This window comes from Mycteria americana, chromosome 4 (assembly GCF_035582795.1).
Source record: "Mycteria americana isolate JAX WOST 10 ecotype Jacksonville Zoo and Gardens chromosome 4, USCA_MyAme_1.0, whole genome shotgun sequence".
NCBI classification, from domain to species: Eukaryota; Metazoa; Chordata; class Aves; order Ciconiiformes; family Ciconiidae; genus Mycteria; species Mycteria americana.
Genome location: NC_134368.1, coordinates 57,715,590 through 57,742,826, shown reverse-complemented (window position 1 = coordinate 57,742,826; position 27,237 = coordinate 57,715,590). Strand labels below are relative to the sequence as shown.

Genomic DNA, 27,237 nt, shown 5'->3' with positions numbered 1-27,237 from the left:
TAAGACTGACATTCCAAGAACAACTTCTAAAGTTGCTTGTGCTGCTTCTTCAGGACATTGCTGTAAATGAGGTCAACATCCTGCAAGCTAACTTTAATAACCTAGTTTTGGAAAATGAGCGGTTAAAATTAGAAATAAATGAAATGAAGGAGAAACTGAAAGAAAAAATAGAAATGGATGAATTTGAAGCACTGGAAAAACAAACACAAAAAGATCATGAGGTAAGGTGCATTGAAATAAATACAGAGAGATAAGAATTCTATATGCTTAAATGTTTTCTAGAGTTTATTCAGTGTACATATACTTACATGTTGATTCACAAACAGATGGTGTTATAAGCTATGTTCAGCAACAGAATGAGTGAACCCAGGATTTAAACTGCATTTACTCAGAGTGTAAAATTCGGACTTAAATTTTTGGAGAGTTGCATACTGCAGTCTGGTTAAACATATATGTGTATATATGTATCCATATATTATTTTTATATATGCATGATCTGAATTTCATTCTAGATTTCTGGAAGAGACAGTTGTTTTGCTGCGTAAATACATCTTAGAACCGTTTTGAAGTTAAAGTATGGTTGCTAAACCATACTTCACATATTTCTTGTGCAAAACACCTTGGCTTACAATCCAAGATAGTTCTGGCTTTTGGTAATCCATTGAACTATGTGAGCATTAACTTTTAACATATTATTTACCTTAGTAATAAAATATTTAAAAATAATAGTGTGAATAGTAATGTCTGTGGAAAATTGAAACATTGTATTTTGTGCCAGGAAGTCAGAAAAGGTAAACCTACCTACTGGATAACTTATGATATAGGAAATGCTGACTTTCAGTTCTCTTCACCTCCTTGTGCTGTTAGTGGAGATGTACCTTGCTTGTCCAGATGTTTTATGCTCTGAATCTGGAACCTAAAATTTGTATTACTTGTATTAGGTTCTAGCTGCCCAAGGGCTAGGCTGTGAAATAAGTCATAGCACAAAAAACCAACCAACCAACAACAAAAACCCCCTAAACAAACAAAACCCCAAAACCAACAAGTTGAGGTATTGAGACATGGATGTATTATTCCATTTCTTTCCTCATACCTTCTCTGCAGATTACTTGTACGTGCTAGTCTGTTTAATGTCCTCTGACCATGAAACTAAGGTTGAAGCTGAAGTTACATCTTTTTGCATTGTTGTTTCAGGTTACAGTTTAACAAGATCACCTCTCGTTTCCTTTGTGTTCCCTACAAGGATTTATGGATCTTAAACAAAATAGATCCATAATAGAATATGATTTAGCTTGTATTTAAGGTTCTTTTTAGAAGACCCTTTGTATACTAGACTAATTGTGCTATCTTCCTTATCAGCCAAATTTAGCAAATCCTTAGTTACAGTTTTCCCTGCAAAGCTTTTGTGTATCTAATGACATGCAATGTTCTAAAGTAGCTTCTATTACAAGAATTGCTTTCTGAAATGATGCATGTTTTCAGATACGTATCTGAAGACAAGTCCATAAAATGTAAGCATTTGTTGATACCCATGTAGCAGATTAATTACAGCAATACTGAATGGTCACAAGTACATTAGTTGAAATCCATCAATTTAATCATCACAGATATATACAGGTAAACTTTATTAGTCTAATAATGACATTAAATGACTTCTGACAGTACTATTGTACCATATCTTATACAACAATCCTCTGATTTTGGGATTACAGATTGGGTTTTCTTCTTGCTATACTCCTAACTATATAGAAATACTCACAGGAGAGTGCTTGTTTTAAAGCTTTTCACTGATCTTAAAATCACAGATTGGATTTTCTCTTTTCCTATGCTTGTGACTAAAGAGAAGTACTTGTAGATGAGTACTTATTGTAAAGCTTTTCTAGCAAAGACCAAAAGAAAAGAGTTCTTCAATTTTAGAAGTGCTTTTCTATCTAGTCTTCTACTTATGCTTCCTTTCAGAGGATGTCACTGAATGTGTTCATGGCTGGCTTTACCTCAATTTTGGCACCTTCTCATTCTTGTTAGTGAATAGATTAAATCATAAATATCTGCACTGTGTCATAAAGCTGCATAACATGACTAGAATTTGAAGTGTCATATCAGTACAATTTCTGCATTAATTGCTTTGATCACATTGCTCTTGCTTCTTGAGCTGTTGCAGATTAAATTGTACTTTAATCATTTCTAATTGCTGGGAAGCTAAAACAGAGCTTTGCATCTCACCTAGCTATTTGAAAGAACATGTAGCACCTTGCTTTATAGCTGTTTAAATAGAGCTCTGTGTGTATATATGGTTTTCCCACTAGTAGAAAAGAAAACACAAGATTGACCTTGCTTATTTTCATGGTGTTGGCAACTAAAACGACTGGTGTGGGTGCTTTCTAACATCCTCTGCAATTTTGCTTCAATTTGCTCCACAGATACAACTAATGCATGAAATTACCAACTTAAAGAAACTAGTTTCAAATGCTGAAGTGTACAATGAGGAACTTGAGGTGAGCCTGTCTGTGAATTTACATGCAATAAGACTTTGTATGAAATGTGCTTGGTTTGTTTATCTTGAAATACTGTATCTGCTGAGGACAACCTAGGCATCATTGGGCTGTGGTTAGTCTTACCAGCTATAAGGAGCGTGTGTCTAAAACCCATGAATGCTTACTATGTACAAAGCAGGCTTTTGGAAAATTCTTGCCTGAAAAACCAAACAGGGTACTAGAATCTTCCTTCTCCCTTTTTTTCTCCAACCTTTAGGCAGAAATAAACTCCAAATTGGAACAGCTGAAAGAGAAAGAGAACAAAATAAAGATATTACAGAATCGTGTGGAAGAATTACAGAAAGCAGGAGAGGAAAAAAAGGACATATCTTTTTCAGTGGTAAATTTGGGTTTTCTGCTGGGTTGAGAGATGGTTTTGGCTTTGGAGATGGGTTAAATTTAGGTATAACCTTGGTATAATTGAAATCTGCTTCTTTACAGATGTTAGGGAATTTTTTTTTATAAAGCTTAAAATGCTAATTACTACATTATCATACAGCAGTACTCCGGTGAAGTAAAGCTATGGGAAATGCTGCTCTTTATCCCATCTCTCAAACGAGCCTGCTACTGTTCCTTTTAGAGTAAACTTACCAAGTTTTCTGAGCCTGTATTTACGTTTTAACCACATTATAATGAACACATTTGCTTTATTATGGCTATATATTTTTTAATTTCTTTGAGTATTTATCTGTCTTTTTCAGGGAGATTCTGATAAGCTAATTGAGGAAATTCAGCAGTTGAATAAATCCCTCTTAGATAGTGAAGCCATAGCCTTGGATGCCAAAAAAGAATCTGCTTTCCTCAGAACTGAAAATTTGGAGCTGAAGGAGAAGATGGCAAGTACTTGTTAAACTGCATTTATAGCTGTACAAAATGCTGTTAAAGGCCTATCTGCTCCCAGACTAGTGAAGAACGCAATCGATAAAGACAAGATGTGGTAGAGTATTTAGAGAAAGCTAATGAATCATGCTCCAAGTAATGTTTTTATTATGGAATTCATGGAAAATAGGTCTTTAGGAGAAAGATAAAAAGAAAATAGAGGCTTATTCCACAGGAGTGGGTGATTAGTTTTAGGTTTACCAGTAGAGAGAGAGCAAATGAACAGTCTTTAGGGAGTTACTAGGACAATAAGACTCCAAAGCAAATTTTACCAGAGAACAAAAGACAATAAGAGATGTGAACTCAGAAGTGGGATGGAGCTTACTTTGAGCTTTGAATGAGTAAAGACAAAATAGTAGAAGCAGTTATGGCCCTGACCTCTAAGGTAAGGTATGTTTTGTTATAGGACTCTGACAGGAATGCAGTTCTTAAATTGTGGCTTATTCTGCCATACCTATCAAGGCCAAAGCTGTTCAGAGTGACATCAGGAAATGTGACAGATGCAATATTTAAATGTTAAGCGAGTAGGCTTTTATTTTGTGTGTGAATTGCATGTTGTTTTGTTTTCCTGAAGAATGAACTCTTAAATAATTACAAGCAAATGCAACAGGATGTTCAATTCTATCAAAGCCAAATAGAAGCTGGAAAAGCCAGTTACAAAAAAATGCAAGCTGACTTGCAGAAAGAGTTGCAGTCTGTATTTCAAGAAAACACAAGGCTGACTTCACTGATGGAGGGTAAAGTTCCAAAAGGTACTGTGTCGGTTGGTGCTTTTTTCCCCTCCCCCTCTCTTCCTTTTTCCCCATAATGGTGGGGGGATAGGGAAGACTTTGGCTCTTGTTTTCTCAAATACCTGAGCTTCTGTCAATATAAAATATTAGAGCATCTGGTACTCCTGCACATAGTAACTGCTTTAGCACTTTCTTGAACTATTTGGAAAACTGCAACTTAGGGGATGTTTTGTATTTTGCAGAAAGACAATCAAGTTAATGAAGGCTGTTGGGCAGAATCTAAAATAAACTAGATGTCAACAAGTGATGACCAAATTCAGACCAGTAGTTTCATCTTTTAATTGGTGGCCATTGTAAAATATACTTTTCTAGAATTATACTGATATGACATCCAGAATGCATTATAAATCTTCTGCTTAATTTAAAACATGTTTTTCTTCTCTCACACTCTTATTAATCTAAACCTGTTAATTCTCTAGATCTGCTCTCTCTTGTGGAGCTGGAAAAAGAGGCAGCTGACTTAAAAGCAGAACTAGAAAAAGCATTGAAAGAGAATGCACTTCTACAAAAGCAAGTAAATGAGCTATCAGAATTTCAGTCTCTACCAGATACTGTTGAGATAAAGCAGAAAGAGGTAAACAACAAAAAAAAAAATATAACTCTTTCCTTATTTTTATATTGTACTTGACTGGTAACGTGTTAATGGAGGCCTATTGGATATGAAGTGTTAAAGCCAAAAGTTGTCTCGAATCAAATAACCTGAGATTTTACAACTAAGTTCATTAAATTATTGTTCCTCAGGTATTTAATATTTGCACCTAGGAATAAATTTAAGATTACATGTTTAGTCACAATTTTACTATAATTAATCAGGAATTTCTAGTCCAACATTTGCCTGACTACTTGCCATGTCACTATTGATAACTCTGTGTATGTATAATGGTGTCTGATCCTGGTTTACTGTTTTAAAAGTGAATTTTTGTCTAACTGGGCAAAGAGAAAATTTCAAGACCTCTTAGCAGAAATGCTGCTTGAGAAGCGAGAGATTTAACTTGCAAATTCTGGAAAACTTGTAAGGAAACTTTTCTGTTTCCTGGCAGGTCAGGGCTTTAGTAAACTAAGCTTGCTATAAATTTGTCTTAAAGGGTTTGTTTGTAAACACTTTCTAGGTTTGTTTATCCTTAAATACCTGCTACTAAGTATGCGCAGTGAAAATTATGCAGGGCAAGTCATCTCACAAACTCATTAATGCTTTCCAAAAAGTTCCAAACCCTTCCAGTGGTCTACTTCCACTAATAAACAAAACGTAATTAGACGTTAACAACTTTATAAACTTTGTATCACACAGAAAGTTTTGATACATCTAAATGTTCAGTTTAGGAGTTACAGCTAGGAGTATTGGTCCAGTCCTAGCTCAAATATGGGGAAAAAAGAAATATTTAAAGAGTTAGAGGAGAGATTTCAAGGTTTTGGAAGGGGCTTGTCTGTCTTGCTTTGAAGGATTGTTTGCTAGGCAGCTCCCTCCCAACAAAGCAAAACCCAATGTACTGTGCTGTGTGTTTGCCTGTACTTTTTTTCCTATATTGCATGTGAACGTCTTTTATTATGCAGCTATGACAAATACTGATTTAGAAAATGCTATTAATATTGCTTTTCTGTTGGCAGATTCTTGAAAAATGTGAGGAGCTACGCTTATTAAAATTGGAAAGAGAAAAGCTGCTTTCTGAAGTAGCTGATAATGAAATTAAGCTTAAACATATGACTGAAGAAATTGGAAAATCAAAAGACAATCTAGCAGATGCACAACTTAAATATGTAAAGTCTGATCAGGAGTATGTAGCACTTAAACAGCTCCATGAAGAACTAGAGCAAAAATATGTAGCTGCATCAGAAAACAATGAACAAATGAAGCTCCAAATAGATATTCTATCTAAAGAAGCACGAGAGTCTAAAACAACTTTGGATGAAGTGAAATTAGAGGTCGGTGTCAGCTTGGTCCTTCTTACAGATAAGACATGAGTAATGTATTCATAGTATTAAAAAAAAAAAAAAAAACAGCTTTTTTGGAGAAGTAGTCTTAAAGGTATAAATAACACTATCATTGATATTCCTCTAGCATGAGTGGATATTACTTATTCTGTGCCAGGTGTATAAGGTTGCAGGATTATGCAGCTCAACGGTCTCTTTTTTTCAAAGGCAAAGAAATGTATATGTTGCTCCAGGTTATGTTGTCCTTCTGTACTTGACCTTTTAATTCTTCTTTTCCTGTTCTTAAGTTATCTTTATTATGCAAATTTTTTTAATATGCTGCTATGACCTACTCTATCTAAAGTCATAGAAACAAAGTTTCCTCATCGGGAACTGGAGTCTGTTTAGGACAGAAGATCTTTCAAACCAAAGAGAATCACTGCATAAATTGGCAATTAGAAAGGAAAAAGACCTTTAAGAAAAGGGAACTGAAGAGGCATATTTTTTTGACAAGGCTTTTGGCCCCAATATGGCTGTCATATTGTAGCTACGGATTTGATAACTCCTAACTTGATAATTCCTAAGCTATGCTACAGTTTCATGTGTGGTGTTATGTTTTAGTAAGACTTTTGCTGCTAAGCAGGAAACACAGGAAGGTTCCATAAACAAATGCTTATTTAATGTGGGCAAGAATATAAGCAGTGACTTAAAGTGAAATGATGAACTTCTTATTCTCTTGTTGAAAGCTAGCATCTCTCACCCTTTCGAAGCTGATATAAGATTCTGTGAGAACATGTATACATTATGCAGTTTTGCATTACAATGAAAGTGTCTGGCCTTTTCCTTTTACAACCTAAAGCTCTCTAGTAAAATGAAAGAACTGGAAGAAAAGACAGCAGAGCACAAACAACTTCTTGAGATAAGAGAAGATTTTATTCGGACTCAGCAGAAGTTAAATGAAATGGAGCAATTAAAAGAGCAAGAAAAGATTACGGAGTTGAGACTGGAGGCCAAGGATTTGGAGGTCCAGGCAGTTCTTCAGCAGCTTACTGAATGTCAGGAAGAAATAAAAACTCTAACACAGGAAAGGGATTACCTGAAGCAAAAAGAGGAGTCTCTCCAAGCTGAGACAGACCAACTTAAAGAGGATATAAAGGACACTGTTTCAATGGTAGGAATTCTGCCTTTATAGAAAAGGACCATACATATTAAGGGAAAGAGTGTAAGAACACTTATAAACTACACTGAAATATATAGGGAAGTGGGTTTTTGTGTGGTGTGGGTTTTCTGGTTTTTTTTAATCATGGAGTGCTTACTAATGTTGCAAAATACTTTAATCTTCTTTTGTGGATTTTCTTTCTTTTATTCTAAAGAACATTTTGGCACATGAAGAACTGAGAAATGCACAGAGTTCTCTCAAGCAATCCCAGGACACTGTCAAGAAGTTGGAAAAAAATATTTCTGAAAAAGAATCTCAGATTCTGAGTGTTGAAGAGGCACTAGGGAAAACCATTAAAGAACTTGAAATACGGGTAAATTGTTATGTAATAATTCAAAATAAAAATGCTTTTAATGTGTTTTCCAACACTGTGCAAACAAGCCTAGTTAGTCTGCTTATAGTCTCTTCTGCTTGCCCTTAGAAAATTTCTAGGCCTCTTGCTAGAAAGTGGGCAAGAAAGTAGTACTGCCTGATTCAAGTCTTTACCGGTTGCTGATCTATTTCTGTAGAGCTTCAAGCTGTAATGTACACTCTAATAAACCTCTGCCTAACTACTGTGCCCCATGGTTGTCAATTTGAGTGGTGGCATTAGATGGCAAATAGAAGAAGAGATAAGGGTTACTCAGGGTTAGGAATGAGGCTAATGGTTTATAACACTCAGTCCCAATGAGAAGTTTAACACATGGTTGTAAATAGCAGCTCAGTTCCCAACATACAGCAGAAGGCTGATCCACTGGTTTTTGTGCCTGTTGGTTTAACAACTGACAAAGAAGGGTACTGAGAATATTGTATGTTACACAGTGGCTTCAGTGCCACAGTTTCTCTGGAGGGAGAAGCTGTAGCATGTGAGATGGACTTCAAGAAAAATCCAATCAGCCGCCAGACTCAGTAAGTCAATGGTTGTCAATTCAGCATTTGCATGCTTTGGAACAGATGCATAAAAATAATTCAACAGGTGTTTCTTATTTGGCTTCTTTCTCTCAGACTTTCTTCTAGATAAAAATCTGGCCAATATTGCTGAAAAGACTGCTAAAAGGTTAGGATTTAAAACAAAACGGGTGACAAAGGCCAAAGATTCAGTTCTGGAGTTTTTCTAGTTTGGTTACAGTGGTTTGATATTAAAAATACTGTAGCAGAGTGAATCAAACAAAACTTTTGCATTTAATTTTGGTTTTGAATTGATGGAAATACTGTCTTTGCACATTTTTTTATAGATATCAGAAATGATGGAAGAAATAAAAATCATCACATCAGAGAGAGACCAGCTTGCTGAGGAAAAATCAGAAAACAATAACTGTAGAGAAAGTGATCAGCTTCAAGTGCTAAAGGAACAAATCTTTTTGCTTACACAAGAGAACAATTCATTGCAGGATAAGCTGGACAGTTTACATTTGAAAAAAGAAGCGCATGGGGAAGAAACTTCGGTAATTAGGCTAAGGCTGTAACGGAAAGCATGCTTATTTAAACTTCCACTTGAGTGGAAATAATTTGCAAAACAAACAGGAGAAAAGGGTCCTGCTACTTGACTGCAGACTGTTAAGCACCAGGATTATTATTGTTTACTTGAAATATATTCCACCCATGTTGTTGTATATGGACAACTAGTAGTAGAATATGACAAACATTTTTCTGTTAATAGAATTTTAACTTGATACAGGGTGGTGATGTTCCGAGTTGATCGACACAGAGGTGTGGTTCTATAATTAAGTAGTTGAAGCTAAAAATTGCTCATCTGGGAAGGGTGTTTCTGGTTGTTCAAAGCATGGATAGAACTGACTTTTTCCTGGCAGTGAAAGGGACATTGCAGCCAACATTTTCTGTAACTGGACATGCTGATTGCACATGTGTGTTATATGTATATATACGTGTGTGTGTGTGTATATACACACACTTCAAAAAACTTACGTGTATATATATTTTAACATTTATGGGGGGTGTGGACAACTTTCAAGGAAATAATTGTCTTGATGCCGTTATTATCTACTGTTGAGACTAGAAATATGGCTAAGGTCTCTGTAGTTTGGGGGGGGTGGTTGTTGGGCATTTTTTGGTTTGGGCTGGGTTTTGGTTTCTTTCCCCCCTCAGGCTTAAACTATGGCCATGAAATTCTACTTCTGGTAATTTGTTTCAAAAGTTCTCACTTCAAACTTTACTTTTACGTGTCTCTTATTTCAAGAAACTTGAATTGTGTATTGAGTTCAGTCAAATCTTATTATTCTGAAAAAAATACAAATCTCTCTAAAACATTGCTTTTGTTTTTTACATCATCAACCTGTCAAAGGTCAGATATGTTTCTATTACAGCTACTTCCCCAAATGTGTTGACTTCTATCTCTGTATAAAATAGATACTACAGATTCAAGAAAAATCTATTGAGCAAGAATTATTTCTTCTGAGAGAAGAGCTGAGCCAGGCACAACGGAAACTGCATGAAATGGAGGAAGTAAAGGCCAATGAATGTCAAAGTAAATCTGAAAAAACAGGGACAACAGATTTTATTCTAAAATTGCATGACTGTCAGGAAGCGAGCACTCTAACAGAAAGAGGAGATGATAATCTTAAAATGCAACTGGAGAATCTCCAAAATGAGAGAGACCAGCTAAGAGAAACTATACAGAAAACAATTAGCATGGTAAGATAAATAGTCCTATTCCTTTAAGATAATAGCTTTAGTAAACTTCTGTCTCAAATTTTGGAAGTGTTGTTTGGGCTTTAATGTACTCTGTGTTGTGTCCAAAGAATTCAGAAATGCAGGAAGAGTTGAGATGTGCTCATAACTCTCTCGGACAACATCAGGAGACCATTGTGGAGCTGAAAGGAAGTATTTCAGAGAAAGAAAATCAACTCTTGAAAGCGCAAGAGACGTTGAAGAAAACAACTGATGAACTGCAGCAGAAGGTCAGATGCAGTTTTGTCAAGTAAACTAAAAATTCTATCAGGATTGGCAACCCATGTCCTCTGCAGACCTCAGTTTGTAAGGGTTCAGAAAATGTAATAACAAAACTTAATTAAAAGTTTTTCCCTTTTTTCACTGTACTGCTTCTCAAAAGAATTCCATAGAAACAGGCAGTGAAAAGATGATCAAATGCAATTTGACCTGCAAGCTACGACCTTTACTTAAAAGTAAATGTGCCTTAGTGCTGAATGATGGAATATTATTTGGAATCAATACTGCTTTTTGACCTCAGTGCATTTTCCAAGTCTTAAAAGCTTCTTAAATTCTAATAATATATCTTTTAGCTATGTAACTCTGAAGATACTTGAGCAACTAAAAGGCAGTTTAGCTCATTTTTTTAACGTGCTGCCATATTAAAAATTTCTCATCTACTTATTATTTTCATGTCTGAAGCTATTGTGGCTTTTAGACATTAATGCTTGTTAGAATCAAGCATATCTGCTGTGGATACAGCAATGGAGTCACTTTTATGGAATTATAATGGACTGTAGATTTTTACACATTCACTTTTTTGTCTACCAGTGAGACAGAAGCACTGAAATTTGGTTGACTTTCAAGCAAAATTGTTACATCTTTCTTTGCTTACTGTAGCAGTAAACTAATGGAGGTGTCTTCTGTAAAATGATCCAGTTATAACAACCCATATGTACAGGTAGTGCTTGTGAAATATTATCCAATAATGCTTAAATCAGAACCTGATTACTGGGACAAGAAAACTTAATCAATTAAAATGTTACTGGGTTTTTTTTTCCTCCAAACTAACAGTCAAATTACTTCTACCCATGCTAGAGATGATTCGAAATATTAATACTGGTTCTTATTTGGTTTTTCAGCTCACTGAAGTAACTGAAAACCTGACTCATGTCTCTTCTGAATATGACAAGCTACTGGCAGAAAAAGAACAAATTGAAAGAACAATGAATGAGCGTATCTGTCAGCAGCTTGAGAAAATCACTTTACTTAATCAGGAGAAAGATGAGCTACAGCAAATGGTGGAGACTTGTAAAGCAGAAAGAGATCAGTTAGAGGCTGACTGTCAGGAAAGCAAGGAGAGAGTATGTATAAAATCTCTTAAATAATTCTTTTAAAGGCTGGTTGTACCACTCTGAATTATATTGGTCATGAAGCCTTCTGCTATTCAGTATCTCTTCCTCTCCCTTCACTTGTTCATAGCAGCAGTAAACTAAAAATTTAGTTTACTAACCCAGTCTGGATTTTGAGAGCTGTCTCTTATTTTATTCTTCCCCCTACCTCCGTTCTGCCCCTTTGGTCACTGTGCTGCTCTGGGTTTAGGCACAGCTGTCTGCCACCTGCTGGACAAACACTCTGCAAGTTCCTGTTGTATCTTTCCTCTACAGTGCCTTTACATTTAGCACTGAACAGTAGAGGTAATACAGGTTTACCGATATCTAAGGGCTTAATTCTCCTACTACTTCAGTTCATTCCGGATTGATGAAGAGAAAGCTAAACCCAGAAAAGAAACTGGTTAGCGATCTTATTTCGCCTTCCTGATGTCTTATTTCCTGGCAGATTAGTGACTTCAATATTCCAAGTATTTGCATGAAAAGTATGCTTATGTTGACACACGGTTTCAGACAAATTTGTTCTGATATGTAGTAAACAAAAATCAAGTGGATAATTTCTAAAATTAAAAGGAAGGCTGGTAAATAATTTTTTTTCCTAAGAGAAGCTCTGCAAATTATTCTAAGAAATGTAAAAGCTTTCATATGGATTTTAGCAAAACTCAGGTAGAACCACTGATTTCTTCTAAGTGTATATAGACCAACTGATTTAAAAACCAAGATCAGCAAACTAGGATTATAAAATCTTTAATTATAGATTTACATCTTGCTACTAAACAGTTGGACAAGTTGTTCATGTAGCTGGTGGGAGTTGCCACAAGAATAAGGGTATCTTTCATGGTGGGGTGTTTTTTGGTTCTCTGTTGTTTTTTGGTTTGTTTTTTTTTAATAGTCATCTATGTAGTCTGTTCCCCCCACAACATTTTTCCCTTTCCTCTTTACTTCTGCCTACCTTTTTTTTTTTTTTTTAAACTGATAAAGATTATTTCTAAAGGCTGTCTTCCTTTGGGGTTCTTAAACTAGGCATGGGAGAATGACAACTGAGGGTTTTTTTTCTAAAGTAAAAGACTGATTATTCTGATAGTTCTCTCCTAGAAATTCAAATGCTTTGACTTATTGTTTTTAATTCCTGATAAGCAAAACTTAGTCATACTGAGTGAACATCCACATAATACCTTGTTCTGCAGTCCTTAAAAGTTCTGACAGAAATGGAAAATCTACAGGAAGAACTAAGGCATCAGAAAGAGCAAGCTGATATCCAGAAGAACGTGCTAGCAAATGGAGAAGAGAAATTGCGAAACACTGAAGAAAAACTAAATGAAGAAATAAACAAACTGAAAGAAAAGGCAAGTACAGTAATAAGAAACTCTTAGAAATAATTTAGAGGATGTCCCCTCATTAGAATAACAGGTATTTACTCATGATAACTTGTACCCTTTTATTGGTCCAATAGATGACATCGTGGTAATACAATTTAGCAACAGAAGAGGAATTTTTGCTAATAGTTATGTGTTGATTTTATACTCTTTTAAAAAAATTTTTAATAGGTAGTCAAGTTGACCGAGGACTTAAATTTGGTAACTAAGGAAAGGCACCAGCTGCTGGGAGAACTGAAAGAAAAGACTGAGAGTGAAAGCACTGAACTTCAACAGCTGGAGAAACAGTGTGATTTGTTAGCACAGGAGAGAGATCAGCTCCAGGAAATGCTGGAAGGTATTCAAGCAGAGAAGAACAAACTGGAGATTAACCTACAGGAGAGTGTTGATAAGGTGCTTTATCTTTGATTAAAGTATAATAACTATAAACACTTGGTAGAGGAAGATGGTTAATTCTTAAAGCTATCTTGAAAAATATCTTGCAAGTATTGATATTATATACCCAGACTGAAGAATATTGGCATGCTTTAACTTCTGTCTCGTGGAATGGTATTTAAAGATGTATGTAAATTCTTTCAAAAATGTTATCTGAGGCTGCTTTATTTAGGAACAAATGAGGAACCAGAAAGTACATGGGTTTCATTACCAAAACACTTAACAGGCATTTTTAAAATGAATTTGATGAAATGGTATGTTTTGTAGTTGAGCTCCAAAGGTTTAAGACTAAAGCTGACAAATTGTGACACTTTTTTTATTTCCCTTCCGGATGAGGCATATCTTCACAACAGTGAAGACAAGTGAATTAGGTGGTATCCACTGAGCAGCAGTCCTTGTTCAGATATTGACTAATCACTTCAAATATCTGTAGTTAATTCAAATCTATGGTGGGAGAAGGATCTTCTTGCTCTCGCTGCCAATATCTTCCAATTCACCTGTTTTTGAGTATCAATTGTCTTGCTGTAAAACTTCAACTTCACTGGAAATTCAGAGGTTTAGTGAGAGGAATGCTAGTTCTATAATAAATTACTAAAGATAATTTAACAGCACTCTGACAACAGTCCAACTCATAAAATTGTGTTAAGTAATAATTTCGAGGTAGTTCTTGATGTGAACCCTACTCAAATTACATCTTGGCGTTGTGTTACTCATCTGTGTAAACAGGGATTGCAGAAAATATGTCTAAACATGTTTGTAGTATACTTTGTCTAATTTTTTATATTACTAAGGATTTATCAGTGTGCTACTTGGTAGGCTTTGCTTAGTGAAAGGAGAAACTTTCAAAGACAAAACTTGAAATTTCTTGTACTTAAACTAAAGCAGGTTTTTTTTGTGCCAAGTATTTTGACTCCTATGAAATATTGAATGGCCTAGTGTGTGAAAGGTAGGTTCACATGCAGTCTCAGAACTTAATTTTATATTTGTTGCTCTATCTTTACTCCAGATTCTTGAAACTGAAAAAGAATTGAAGTGGCAACAAGAACTCCTCAGCAATGAGAAGATCAAAGCTGAAGAAAGGGAAGAACATTTGTTAAAGGTTCAGAGGCGGTCAGAGATTTTGGAGGACAGTCTAACAAACAAGGTAAGGAGTTTTGGTTTTAGTAGCTATTCTGTTTTCTGATGTTTTATCACTGATGTGGTAAACTTTTGCTCATGAGAGATCGTATTTCATTTTTAATTCTCAGCACATCATTTTTATGGATGCTAAACAAGCATGAACATGGGAGAAGGATTTTGTGCAAGTTTCTTTAGTGATGTTTAGAGGTAGCATCCTCAACTTGTCTCAGCCTCATAACCAGTTGGGTTGGTTACTCCATTAGAATGGACACCAATTTATCCAATGTGTGCAGGCTTAATATAATGGTCAGTAACTGTACGTGTATTTATTCAGCCTTTAAAATGCACTGTGTAGACAGTATGAACCGAAGTGGGTTTGGAATCTTTGGTGCTTTGCACACTTTCAAACTGTATCTGTTATTCAGAAAGTCTTGCACTTAGCTCTTGCCAACTGAGTCTTTTTGCAGTTTTTACTTCGTCACTTTTCACCTGTCAAACTCTTTCTTTGTCGATCAAAGAGTATAATTAAGGATTGCTTCAGATTAGCAAATGTGTTACTGTTCTATTCATTAGAGCAGATATAAAGACAATTCCATTGCCCCTCTCTTATGCTAATCTTCCATTTCTTTTCCTTTTCTTGTGATGTGGACATATGTTGACTGCCTTTATGTTTGTTTCCTCTTGCTTTACTGAAGACCAAAGTTGACTACAGTAGAGTTCTCTTGGTGTCATGCTATTCCTCTTCCTTTTAATTTCTTTTCCTGAGAGATTAGAACACCAAAATTATTTTTAAACTTCTCTTGCTGTTAGTGTGAATTTTAGAGTTATTGGAAGTTGTATTCTTTGTATTTGATGCAGCTGATTTGAGTACCTCATAGGGGAGTATACAGACCAGGACCAAATCATAATTCTTGTCGTCTTTCCTCCACTATCTATTACAGATTCAACAGTTAACTGAGACGCTAAACAGTGTATCATGTGAAAAAGACCAGTTACTGGCTGAAAGAACTAGTCACTCTTTCCAGCTTAAAGAACAAATCTCATCAATTAATCAAGAAAAAGATGAGCTACAAAAACTCCTCCAGGATGTCAGGTCTGAGCGGGACCAGCTCAAGATGGAATTGCAAAAAAATTCTGAGATGGTTGGTGTTGCAAGTTGCATACCTAAGTTATAAATAACTTCTCATCTTGAATGGTACTTAAATATGTATGCTTTTATTTTAGTGTGTTGAAACAAATGCAAAACTGGAACATGCTCTAGACCAACTGAAGCAGAGAAACTTGAATGATCTGTCCATTCAGGTGAACCCACTGGATAATGCAGAGCAGATGGCTGATGACAGTCTGAAGGAAAAAACCTTGAAAGTTAAGGTAAACTTACTTCTCTGCTTATTTTAAGGATGCATGTAAAACCTTAATACCATTTGTTCTGGAGCATAAACCTTGCTTTTGCGTATAATGTATAAAACTGTTTGCATATCTTGCTAAGATGCTGCAAAGCATGGGATCAGTTAATTTGCTGTTGCTGTTCAGTGACTGTGCATCTTGCTCTGAGAAGGTTAAATTGAACTTCTCAGTTGAGACATCTCACTTGATTTCATTACTGTCCAGCCACCCCAATGAAAATAACTAGTCATGCAGAAGCTCTTCACAATTTTGTTTTTGCAAAATCCCCCCCAAATCTTCCCTTCCATTACTCCCCATCAAAAATAAATTGGTTTCAAATAAATTTCATTAAGGTTTCAAATAATTTTCATTAAATAGCTTCTCCCCTCAAAATGGGAAGCTCCTGTAATTCCTCAGAGCTTTTGTTAATTAACTATCCTGAGTATACTTTATCACAGATGTGAGAAGTACTACTAACCTACTGAAAGCCTACATAAACCAGGATTTATGAATATGTATGAAACACTTTAAAGAGTACCATTGTAGTGCAGTCTGTATGTCTGTGCAGCAGATTTGGGGATCATTCTATATGTGCTAGAAAAGCCCTGAGTTGTTCTTCAGTTAACACCAGAAGTGGTAAAGGACCAAATTGCAAAAATCAGTGATGTGTAGCTTTCTCCATTCACACTGTCTTTCTATCGTGTATCAGCAGTAGGGAGCTAATAATGAGGGAAGGAAACATCAGTTGATCCCTTTTAATGGCACTCTCCCCTTCTGATATTTGTAATAGGTAAGATCTCTTCTGCCTCTTGTGCAGTCTTCTCAAGTATGTTGTACTTGCTCCTGTTGGATGCAGGGCATATGTTAGTTCCAATGTTTTTACTGTGGGGTGAAGAGTTAAAAAAAACCTGGTGAATCCTGCTTCTTTCAACTAAGAACCAAAGATGGAGGCAGTATGCCTAGGAAGTTTTATACTTACTTTAAAATGTATAACCTTTCATATGTGATACTTGAGTTGCAGTTTACTGGGAGTGCCTTGAAGCCTATTGCATTTCTCAGCCTGCTTGCTGCTTGATCACGTCTCCGTCTTTATAGCAGAGTGCTAGGAACAATTTAATGATCCCTTTCGTTCAACAAAGGACCAAGTAGAACAACTTGGGAACCCAACCTGAGGGCAGCCCAGCTGGCAAACTTGTGAACAGGCAACAATTTCATTTCAGGCCTGACCTACAGGTCTTGATGTGGCCAGGCAGTCTAAATCGTGAAAATAATTTGAGCTTGTGAAATTATTTTCTGGAAAACTAAGAAATTCTCTGCTTTTGTGCCTGGCTTAGTGTTTTTGTCATATTCCTGTGGCAAGTCAAAACTGAAGTCTTAGCCCTATTAACTTCTCTGTTGTAAAACCAAATACATACTGTAGGGCTTAGTCCTGGAGTCTGATGGTTTATTTTAAGCTTCTGTTTATAGTTAATCACTCTTTTCCTTATTGTGACTGAATGAATTTGTTTCCCTTGCATCTAGGAGCTCCTTGATAAATTCCCAAATATGGGGAAGAGGTATGAATGTCTCTCTACAGTGTCGCTTAATCTAAAGAATGAACTGAGTAGTCAGAAAGCACTGATAGCTGTGATACTGACTCAGCTTTCATCAGAACAGAGTAAACAAGTCAAAAGACTTCAAACTGAAAATGAGAAAATAAACAGTCATCTCCAGAGTTTATTGAACAAACTGAAGGTACCAACTTAAAATGCTGAATATGTGGATGCTTTATATCGCTTTGGTTTGGGTTTTTTTAAATAACCTCTCAATATTAACAGCTAGGATTCTATATACTCTAGCTTTGATTTTTGTGAATCCGCATCTTGTGGAAAATAAATTGAGAGCAAATGCTTTACAATCCTGGAAAACTAGAACTATTTAGTTAAGTTAATCAACCTTAGTTTTTGACTGCAGTTCAGCTACTTTGCGCAGTATTACTTTGTTAATATTAGTCCATTTTAATTGAGAAAAGACATTTTCTCTCTGTACTCCATAAATCAAATTATGGACCCCTAAATATGTATTTTATTGTAGGGGAAGGAGACATGCAAGACGCCTTGGAGATGCATGCTTACTCTGCAAAACTACCCAAGTAGTTTGATAACTTCTGTAGCCTTGCAGACCTTCCCCAATTTGTAGTTCAGTGGGGAAACTGGTTCCAATTATCAGGAAAAAAGTTAAGGGCAGTTGGGAAAGAATTCCTGTTGTTATATGCAGAAGTACAGTAAACAATAAAGGGGGTTTTTTGTTTCTTTATTTACCATGAAATGTTAAGGGCTTTTGGGGGGGGGGGGGGCAGGGGGCAGGCCTGAGGAGAGGGTGAGGTTCACATCCAGTATATAAAAATGCTAGACATGGTCTTAAGAGTCAGTCATCTCTATAAATATCCATTAGCTAGAAAATTTTTAACTTTTATGGTTGAAGATGTTTAAGATTTAAGTAGTGATCTGTACTAGAATAAAGCTTTAAACCAGCACAGTGATGATGTTCTTGTAGATCATCTGCACCTTTTACAACTCTAAGAAAATGAATACAACAAAGAATACTTTGCTTTTCAAGGTCTAGATTCATGGAAGGCTGTCCAGAGCCTTTTAGACTTCTTGGCCTTTTTAGGAGTCTACAAAAAATAGTATACTTTAGAAAAGCTGACCCAGCTAAAAGTCTTATGCCATTGCTATACAGTAGGTGTGAACTTGATTTTCTTAGTCATGTTTTAGTTGTCCTGGACACCTATGGACTAGGAGAGTAAATAGATTGTATTATAAAATACAGAATTTTAGCTGGATGCAGGGTACCATTTTAAAGCATACTCACTGATATATCCTGTGCTTCTACAACAGTTTCTATTTGGTCGTGTTTGCTCGAAGAAAAGAGAGTATCATAGTACTGTTAACAAGTATGAAATGGAATTGCTTGAGGAAAAGAGAAAACAAGATCAGCTACGAGCTCAGATTCAGTATCTCAGGAAGATTTGTTTGAACCAGAACGAAATATCTTCTCAAGAGTTAAACATCTGTGAAGTGCTGCACAGTTTGCACTTGGATGCGGAGGTAGTATCTGAAACAATTTTCAGACAGAAAGACTTGCATATTTCAGGGCATGGGGTAAAGTGGTGGTGCTAATCTAATGGCATTGCTTTTATCTGTTAAGATTTCACTTGGGGAGGATAGAATTTGGGGTTTTTTTTAATGCTATTAATTCTATAATATGACGATTCTGTTTTATAAAGTGTCTCAAAGTGAAATTATTAGGTTATAAAATAGTGGGAATGTTATTTACTCATTTGCCCTGTAAAATACATAGTACCTGATACCAAGATGACTTTTAAGACAATGAGATAAACTTTTACTAACGTGTATATTTTTTCCCCTTTCCCCTACATTCCTGCCCCAGGAATGTAGATTTGTCTTCTCATTTTCCCAGTAGGGTGTAATTTAAGTATAGTGAAATTCCCTTTATATGATAATTAGATGCTAAAACACACTTCCTGCAAATATTGATAGCTAACAGGGCAAAATGTATATTTAGATATGTACTTATCAAAGCAATATTTAAACTTGAATCCCCCCTTTTTTTTTTTTTTTTTTTTAAAGAGCATTCTCAAAGATGTATCAGAAATGGAAAGCGAACTTCTCTGCATAGAGGCAGAGTTACAGCAGGAAGAAAGTGCTAGGAAAGAAACCAGAAAGTTCTGGGAAGCTTGTTCAGGAACTCAGTGTGATGCAGAGGAACTTAAAGAAGAGTTAAAGAAAGATAATGAAAGGCTTTTGCAAGTCATTAATTTCTGGACTCCTAAAGTCAAGGTAAAGTTAAATCTTCTTTAATCAGAAAAGCATTTTGTGTAAGCACTCTCTAAATGCCTCTAATCTGAAAACAAAACACACAAAAAAGGTCATTTAAAGATCTTTCATTATTATAACTTACTATGTTCATACTTAACTGTAAGGTGTAGGAATACTTAGGAGACTTTTAAAGACTTGTTTTCTCATGCATCCAAACTTGGAAACTTGCTTTGTAAAGACTTCCTAGGTGATAAATGGGGGGGGTTGTTTGTTTGCATTTTTGTTAGACTGAATTCTGGAAACTGTAAGTTCAAAGTTGTTATGTAGCTTTGCAGAACTTGGAAGCCTGATACACTCTCCTCCAGGCTTTATGCCCACAAGATTGTCTGCTCTCTTCAAGCCAACTTTAAAAATAGCTAAAGTAGTTTTGATAAAACTCAATTTTAACTTGTATTCTCACACCATTTCTAATTTCAGAAAGTCAAGTTATTCTAGAGGTGCTTCAGCCTTCTTCTTGCTTCCTGCCCCCTTTGGAAAAAAAGACCAAGTGTTTTACAGGGTTAAGTGCATTATGAACAGGATTTCATGAGACTTCATCTTTCTGATTAAATGTGTTAACCTGTTTTTTGAGAAATGTTCATGGGAGGGAATCCACTACGTTCTGCATAGTTGTTAGGAACAGTCTTCATAACAAGTGTACTCTGGAAGTTCCTGGGCTCTTCATATTCAGAAGGAATAATATTAATAATATTATTAATAATATATTATGAATATAATATATTATGAATTATATTCATAATGCTGATATATTCATAATATATTATTATGAATATATTATAATATTAATAATATTATTCCTTCTACTAGTATTGATCTGAAGTACGAAGAGCTCATCACCCTCCTTCCCCCAATGTTGTGACTCAGTTCTGTCCTGTTAAGTTTAGTCTACTTGAAAAAGTTTCTTCTGTAGAGTCAATAGCTAGTCATGACTTCTTCAGGATTTCCCAATGTTGGCAGGCTTTTTGGAAGAATTCCCTGACAGACGTATTATGTGGATCAAAGCTTTTACCAAACAAACCAAAAAATCTAGTACAACATTGTCATTTCCTGACAAGTGTGAAGTTTTTCTTTATCTGGCATGTTAAGCATATGGGTTTCTAGAATAGTCCAATGTGTATGTTTTCTCTCAAATCTTTTCACTTCCTTTAGTCAATGAATACATTCTAGCAAAAAAACTTCTGCAAATAATTGTGTGTGTTTCTGTTGCTGACATGCAAGAATTCTTTCCAATATAGTTCCTTTGTTTCTGTAACATTAGTGTTTGTTTGAGTTAATGCAGAAATACTGGTAAATTTGCAATGCATTATCTTCTTCTCTTGTGCCCCTTCCTGCCTCCCCCTCTTTTGGAAATGAAACCAGTCTTTTGAGTGTTAGTGATTCTATTTCTGATAGCAAGCATCTTCAAATGGGACACTGAAGCAAGAATGTGAAATTAATACAGGCCAAGATACTTCCTGTTTCTTCATTTACCTTATTTCTAGCTGATTCAAAAATTATTTAAAATTTATTGTATGACACTACTCATTTTCAGATACTCCTTCAACTTTCTTCAGAGCTGGATGCCAGAACTGCCAATTATTGTAAAAATGCTGATGTTGAATTGAAACAGAGAAAAGAGAAAAGTGAACAGTTGCTTCAGGAACTAAACACTCTTAAAGAACAGCTGGCCCCTGGTGGCTCTGCCAGTCTTGCGTTAGAAGAAGAAAACTACAGGCTTCATGACAAATTAAAGGCTGCAGAACAAGATATAAAGGTACCAACATTTGTTTCCAAGGAAAACTTCTTTGATGCTTGTTTTAGAAGAGTACTTCAAGCTGAAAAGAAAGTCAAGATTGATGGCAACTGTAAATTTGTGCCACACAATACATTGGCCCAGAGTGCACTTCTTCTGTAGCTTTTTTAATTCCTAAAGTGAAAGTTTGAGCTCTTGCCTGTAATGTGACTATTTTAATTGCCTGTTTTCTGTACGCAAGTAGATATCCGTTTAGAAATCCATATGGAAAGTTCCCATTTGTTTTTGAAGTATTTATTTTAATAGTATGATACTCTTGATGCTTCCTTTAAGTATATGGTATTCACTATGTCAAACTGGAAGCTGGAGAAGAATTCTGTCTTTAATCCTAGGAATTGAGGACTCATTTTCTCTGTCCTATTTTTTATGTCACAGTTACCCTTGTTCAAAGCACTTTTTTTCTTAGACTTGAGTGTTCCAGGATCCTAAAAGGTGACACAAAACAGTGAGGTAGACACCAAGAGTTGCCATAGAGCCTGTAGTGTTGGATTTTTTTGTTTGTGTGGTTTGGGGTTTTTGTTTGTTTTTATTAAGAATATGACCATGTGCTGTTACTGTTATATCTCTTGGCATAACTACTCATAACTGATTGATAAATTTCAATAGGCTATGGAAGTAAAAATTCAGAAGTTGGAAAATGTAATAAATGAAGTAGGAAAAAATGTCAAAGAGAAAGATGACAGGATAAACCAGTTACAAGCACAGATAAGAATAAAAACAGCAACAAGTGACCTCACCCAACTGCAAGCCAAACTGAATGAGACAGAGAAGTGCCTCAGAACTGCCTTAACAGAGAATCAGAATCTTCAGGTATGAGCAAAATACTTTACTCTTCTCGTTCTCCTCTGATCTCAGAGAGCGAGTGAGCATGCTTGAGAACAGCTGTAGGTGAAACGTTAAACATAGCGCTCTCAAGTCAATTTATTGTTCTGTATGGCATTCCTAGAACAAAACACCTGTTTAACATGCAGTTTCACATTTACCAATGCAGCCTTCAGAGACAAAATTTAGAACCCACGTTGTGATATTAGAAGCTAAATTATCACTTGTACATGATGAGTTTCTGAAACATTCTAAAAAAAACTTTGAATTTTGAAACTGAAGCATGAGCTGTTTTTTCTGTGTAATATATTTGCATATTAGTTCAAAATTCCCAGACTTATATCTGCAAACAAGTCTGCAAAACTTGCTAAAATATGACTACATGTAATACATCATAGGTGGGATAGCAACTAATACTATAGTGCTAGTTGGTGATGTGGGCATTCTTACTCCAAAATAACTTCCTGCTCCCAGTCTTGTCCTGCGAAATCTAGCAGGTTATAGTAAAGATACAAAGTAAGCAACCCTTAATTCATTGCTAAGTAACAAGCCTTTCTTCAGACTAAATCTTTTATTTTATTTTCAGGCGAAATTAGATAAAGGTGCCGAGTTGTACAAAGAAGAAATTGATCATCTCAAAACACAATTGGTAAAATATGATATGGAAAGAATGAAACAATCCAACTCTTTTGATATGAAGTAAGTTCAAATTTTACCTTGTTACAATTCTCAACTGCTTAGTTCTTAGCTTCTACTTCTCTGTTTATTTTTTCCACAGAATAAGAAGTGAGCATTCAGCTTTAGGTGTCCTAGGTTTTTATTGTAGCTAGATTCCAGAGAAAGTAAAAACCATATGCATCTCAGGTTGATTACAAAACTCCTTCCCTATACACCCACCAAAATTTCTCAACCAACTCATGTTCAGCCATAAATGAAATAACTGTTCCGACAAAAGCAGGTGAGGGGAAAGCAGTAATTGAAAGCACTTTCTAGTTCACTGGAGAGAAGGGATACACAGAGAATAATTCTAGTCCAACTTTTGCTTTTCTGCACTTTACCTAAAATCTAACTGACAACCAGGTTTATGTAGTTTTATGTGTATAATTTGGGTATGTTTTGTATTTGATAGCTCATTTGGAAATCAAACTAGCTCTCCTGCAACTGCAATAATTACTAAACTGAAGATTTCTATTTTTTTTCCTTCCTCCCTTCCTGCCCCATGTAGACTTGCTAATTATAAAGCTCTTGCAGAACACCAAGAACAACAGTTAAGAAAGCTAAAAGAAGAACTTAGAAGAGCACAGCAAGAGCAAGATGTTACTGGTAAATTAAAGATAAATATAAGGGACTCCTCTTTCATGTTAAACATTCAGTTTTGAGGTTATATGGTTAAAGTCCAGATTGATATGCAGGCCTCTTACCTCAAAGGGTAAGAGGAGGATTGGGTGCTTTGGAGGATGAGATGAAAAGTAAAATGTTAGCCGCATGTACGCTGCATTAAAATCACAGCAGTTCTTGTGTCTATTTCTCCAGCCATGTTTGCATTTGTGGTGGGATGAGCTGCAGTTGTAGTAACTCATGTTGCCATTTTTTCCTTGACTGAGTTCACATATGAATAGCTAGTTCTAATCATAATTATTACATACTTGAAACTATAACTATTTTAACTCTAAATGGCCCAATGAAGAATCTTTTCAGTTTCCTAATATCTCCCTGGCAGTGTGAATACCTGGAGGTGTGTTTGTGTATAAAAAAGAATAGCTGTTGTAATGGCACTTGTAACCTAGTGAGGTTTTACATGTAAGACCATACATAGGAAGGACTAGGCTAACAAATATATTGACTTGGTTTTAAGCACTGTCCGAATGATGCGCACATCTGTATAAAATTGTTTTCTAGTGGTGCTAGAAAAGGAAGCTCCTCAGCAATCCCAAATACCCCTTACTTGTGGTGGTGGCAGTGGTATTGTGCAGAGCACACAAATACTTGTTCTAAAATCTGAACAAGCTAAGCTACAGAAAGAGAACTTGCACCTGAAGAAACAAAATGACCTTCTACTAAGGTAAGTATAAAGCTGATCAGCAACATGTCAAATCATTTGTTTCTACTTAACTGCATGTTATTAGTGTTTCTTTCTGGGAGACCTGTAGAAGTGAGTAATTATTCTTAATTTTAGATTTTCTAGATTCTTTGACATCATAAACTTCTACTTAAAGCTAGTGATTTATTGCATATATATACACCATATCTTTATGGCTTTTGAACTTTAAATTGCTTTCTTCCATAAGAATCTCTTAAATGCTACATATACTTAAATTGTATGCTGGAAGGAATTTTATCTTAAATAGGAAAAAAAAAATTGCCTCTGAAAGCAAGATGCACAGATATGGTCTTGCATTGCCATGTCTGTGGTATGTCATCTGAAAATATAGGAACTGTCTGTCAGGAATTTTTCCTTACTTAAAGGAACTACTTCAAACTTTATTTTAATTAAATGCTGAGTTGTGGGGTGGTGGGGTTTTTTTTTCCTTTCAGTAATGAGCTTCAACTGAAAGAGGAACTTAGAAAATGGAAAGAAAGAGCACTAAAATGGAAAGAACGAACCTCAAGAGAAACCACTCGAGAGACAGTACCAAGGTCTCCAAGGAAGACAGTGTCATACTCCCTTAAAGAGCAAATGCCTTCACCCTCCAAGGAACCTATTTCTCAGGAAACTGTGACTCGGGACATATCAAAGCCTCTACCACTGACTTGTCCAACAAATTTCTTTGATAATTCCAGCTTGGGAACACTAACAGGTACATAACGCAGTGGTATTGTCCTGTAAAGATTTGGAGGGGAAAAATATAAGGGGTTGAGGGTAAATGCTCTGTACTTCCTATATTCAGACCTGAAACTTGCATGATAACACAGTTTTCCTGAATGGTTAGTCAGCTGACTGTTGAAGGGCTGAGCAGCTGGAGCCATGAAGCTTATCTATACTCTAGAGAACCATAATACTTAAATGAATCCTTCAACCCCTGAAGATTATACAAACTTTTTTCTTTTGCTGCAGTGGAAGTGTTGATGACTGACTTTAAAAAGTTAATTAGAATATCTTTACTAGATAGCTGATGCTCTAAAATGTTTTGCTTTTTAACTTTACATTGGTTAAGCACAGACTTCTGGCAAAACTGTTCGAAGTTAACTGCTGGTTAACTTTTTTCTAAATTTCTTCAAGATAGTAGACTTCAGTCTTTGATGTTGAATCTGCTGGTCTGCCTGGCTCCAGCTACAGTAATAGCCATTTTGATAACTTCTGTTCCTCAGCCCTACTCAGGATTTCTTATATCTGGCCTGGTGACTTCTGGGGAAGTGTCCTAGTGATCTATGCTAGCATATTAATGCTACTGCCCTCATCATTAGACTTGCTTTAAAAAGTTTCAGAAGGCCCCAGCAGACATGTTCAAGAGTTAACCAGTTTTCAAGGTATTAATGGCAGACTTCCAGAAAGAATAGGACTCGTTGTTTCTTGTCATGGCCAACTTGGTAATAGTACAGACTTCCTCACAACACAAAGCTCCTCAGAGGCAAGCTTTGATAATTGACATTTAAAACACTAGTCAAATTGCTGTATTCCTACTGCTTGTCTAACTGGGAAAGTTTAAGTATTACTTTAATGTTCTTGTCTTCTGTATAGATACACGACCTGCAGGAATAGAGCCCACAGAAGAACATCTAAAGTACTGGTTTGGAACTTCAGAGAAAGATAAAGCCCCTGATTGTACCACCCAATAAAGGTGCTCTGTTGTAAACTGCCTTTGCAGAGGTTACAGCCAGAATCTGCATATACAAAAGATAATTGCTTTAGGTCAAAAGCCATCAGCATCTTCCACAAATTGTGAGAAGAGCTCTGGTGGCACGCAAATCCCTTGCTGTCTTGGAGCTGCTGCTTCCCACAACTGGAAAAGCTGGAATACAAGAACAAAAATGGAAAAGCAATCATGTTGCCCACAACCTGCTGATCTGATGATGTTCTACTTGGATGGGGTTTTTTTGGAATGGTAAAGAAAGAAAAGCCAATGTATTGAAGAAAAAAATGGAAACAGGAATGAATCACAAACTAATCTACTGTGCAACTTCTCAGTCTTAAACTTTTCTGTCATTCCTAAAACAGACCTCTTCTGGGTGGTTGATATTTGTATCTTCAGAGTGCTGTTGAGTTGGAAAGAACTATACTTCTTGTTTCTCAGCATATGGCTTTTATACCATGCTTTCTCTAAGTCCACAGAAACTGCATTTTCACCACAATTTTAACCTCTCTATCTGGACATTGTGACTGAAGTTACTAATTTCTGTTTATAGGGCACACAATCAAGGGTTCCTCTTAAACTCCTTACAATATTTCTGCAGCTCAGCCAATTATGGTACCAAGAGTAACTTTGTATTTTGCATCATATTTCAATATACTTCTAGTTCCTGTCTGAAGTTGGGTATTGGAATATTTTAATAGTAAGCAATGGATCTGACACTTTTCTGCCACTCCAGTGAAAGGAAAATAAACCGGAGGTTAAGGGCTGCAAGACAGACTATTTTACTAGCCTGCTTATCTGCGTTGAGACCTACTTTTTTGTATGTTTTGTATAAGAAAGTTTGTTTTGATAATAAACTTCAATGTATTAAGTATTTACAAATATTTTTGCTGGTCACTTGTGCTATGATCTAAGGATGTTGATTACAACATTCAGTGACTAAAGACTATCTTTTATAGTAATCTTGCCACTTCCATCATTATTATGCTTCTTGTCTGTGTCATCTATAACTTTCTGCAATAATTACTTTGTGCAGAAGTTTATTGTTGTACAAGTCTGTCACCAGTGTTTTGTTTAATTCTTCTTTCTAACTGAATCTTTCTCTGTCAGGAAATGTTTGCAGTCTAAACCATAGATCCTCCTCCCTTTTCTTCCCACACACCCTCCACTGCCAACTAAATAGGAATTTGGCACTCAGAACCTGAGATCCACTCTTAAGATTGAAATCATCTTTGTGAGATGAGAAAGTCATACCTCAGAAAGATAC

At 35.8% G+C, this 27,237-nt stretch overlaps 1 protein-coding gene across 4 annotated transcripts in view; it reads left to right on the top strand.

The window, feature by feature from the left end:
* Positions 1 to 26,860, top strand: part of CENPE (centromere protein E) — a 38,814-nt gene extending 11,954 nt beyond the window's left edge. The window contains exons 17-44 of one of the 4 annotated variants that reach the window (XM_075500660.1): positions 54 to 221; positions 2,421 to 2,495; positions 2,752 to 2,874; positions 3,236 to 3,370; positions 3,988 to 4,165; positions 4,624 to 4,778; positions 5,810 to 6,124; positions 6,972 to 7,283; positions 7,486 to 7,644; positions 8,546 to 8,755; positions 9,678 to 9,962; positions 10,070 to 10,228; positions 11,120 to 11,341; positions 12,556 to 12,714; positions 12,916 to 13,137; positions 14,186 to 14,323; positions 15,240 to 15,440; positions 15,523 to 15,669; positions 17,206 to 17,418; positions 18,564 to 18,773; positions 19,317 to 19,526; positions 21,097 to 21,318; positions 21,964 to 22,167; positions 22,766 to 22,878; positions 23,405 to 23,502; positions 24,079 to 24,241; positions 24,715 to 24,977; positions 25,859 to 26,860. In XM_075500660.1, coding sequence (XP_075356775.1) covers positions 54 to 221; positions 2,421 to 2,495; positions 2,752 to 2,874; positions 3,236 to 3,370; positions 3,988 to 4,165; positions 4,624 to 4,778; positions 5,810 to 6,124; positions 6,972 to 7,283; positions 7,486 to 7,644; positions 8,546 to 8,755; positions 9,678 to 9,962; positions 10,070 to 10,228; positions 11,120 to 11,341; positions 12,556 to 12,714; positions 12,916 to 13,137; positions 14,186 to 14,323; positions 15,240 to 15,440; positions 15,523 to 15,669; positions 17,206 to 17,418; positions 18,564 to 18,773; positions 19,317 to 19,526; positions 21,097 to 21,318; positions 21,964 to 22,167; positions 22,766 to 22,878; positions 23,405 to 23,502; positions 24,079 to 24,241; positions 24,715 to 24,977; positions 25,859 to 25,956 — 5,157 coding nt within the window. In that variant the 3' untranslated portion in view covers positions 25,957 to 26,860. Of the gene's footprint in view, positions 1 to 53; positions 222 to 2,420; positions 2,496 to 2,751; positions 2,875 to 3,235; positions 3,371 to 3,987; positions 4,166 to 4,623; positions 4,779 to 5,809; positions 6,125 to 6,971; positions 7,284 to 7,485; positions 7,645 to 8,545; positions 8,756 to 9,677; positions 9,963 to 10,069; positions 10,229 to 11,119; positions 11,342 to 12,555; positions 12,719 to 12,915; positions 13,138 to 14,185; positions 14,324 to 15,239; positions 15,441 to 15,522; positions 15,670 to 17,205; positions 17,419 to 18,563; positions 18,774 to 19,316; positions 19,527 to 21,096; positions 21,319 to 21,963; positions 22,168 to 22,765; positions 22,879 to 23,404; positions 23,503 to 24,078; positions 24,242 to 24,714; positions 24,978 to 25,858 lie in introns of all 4 variants that reach the window. The other 3 variants (XM_075500659.1, XM_075500661.1, XM_075500662.1) reach the window with 3 other exon arrangements.
* Positions 26,861 to 27,237: the final 377 nt, after the last annotated feature.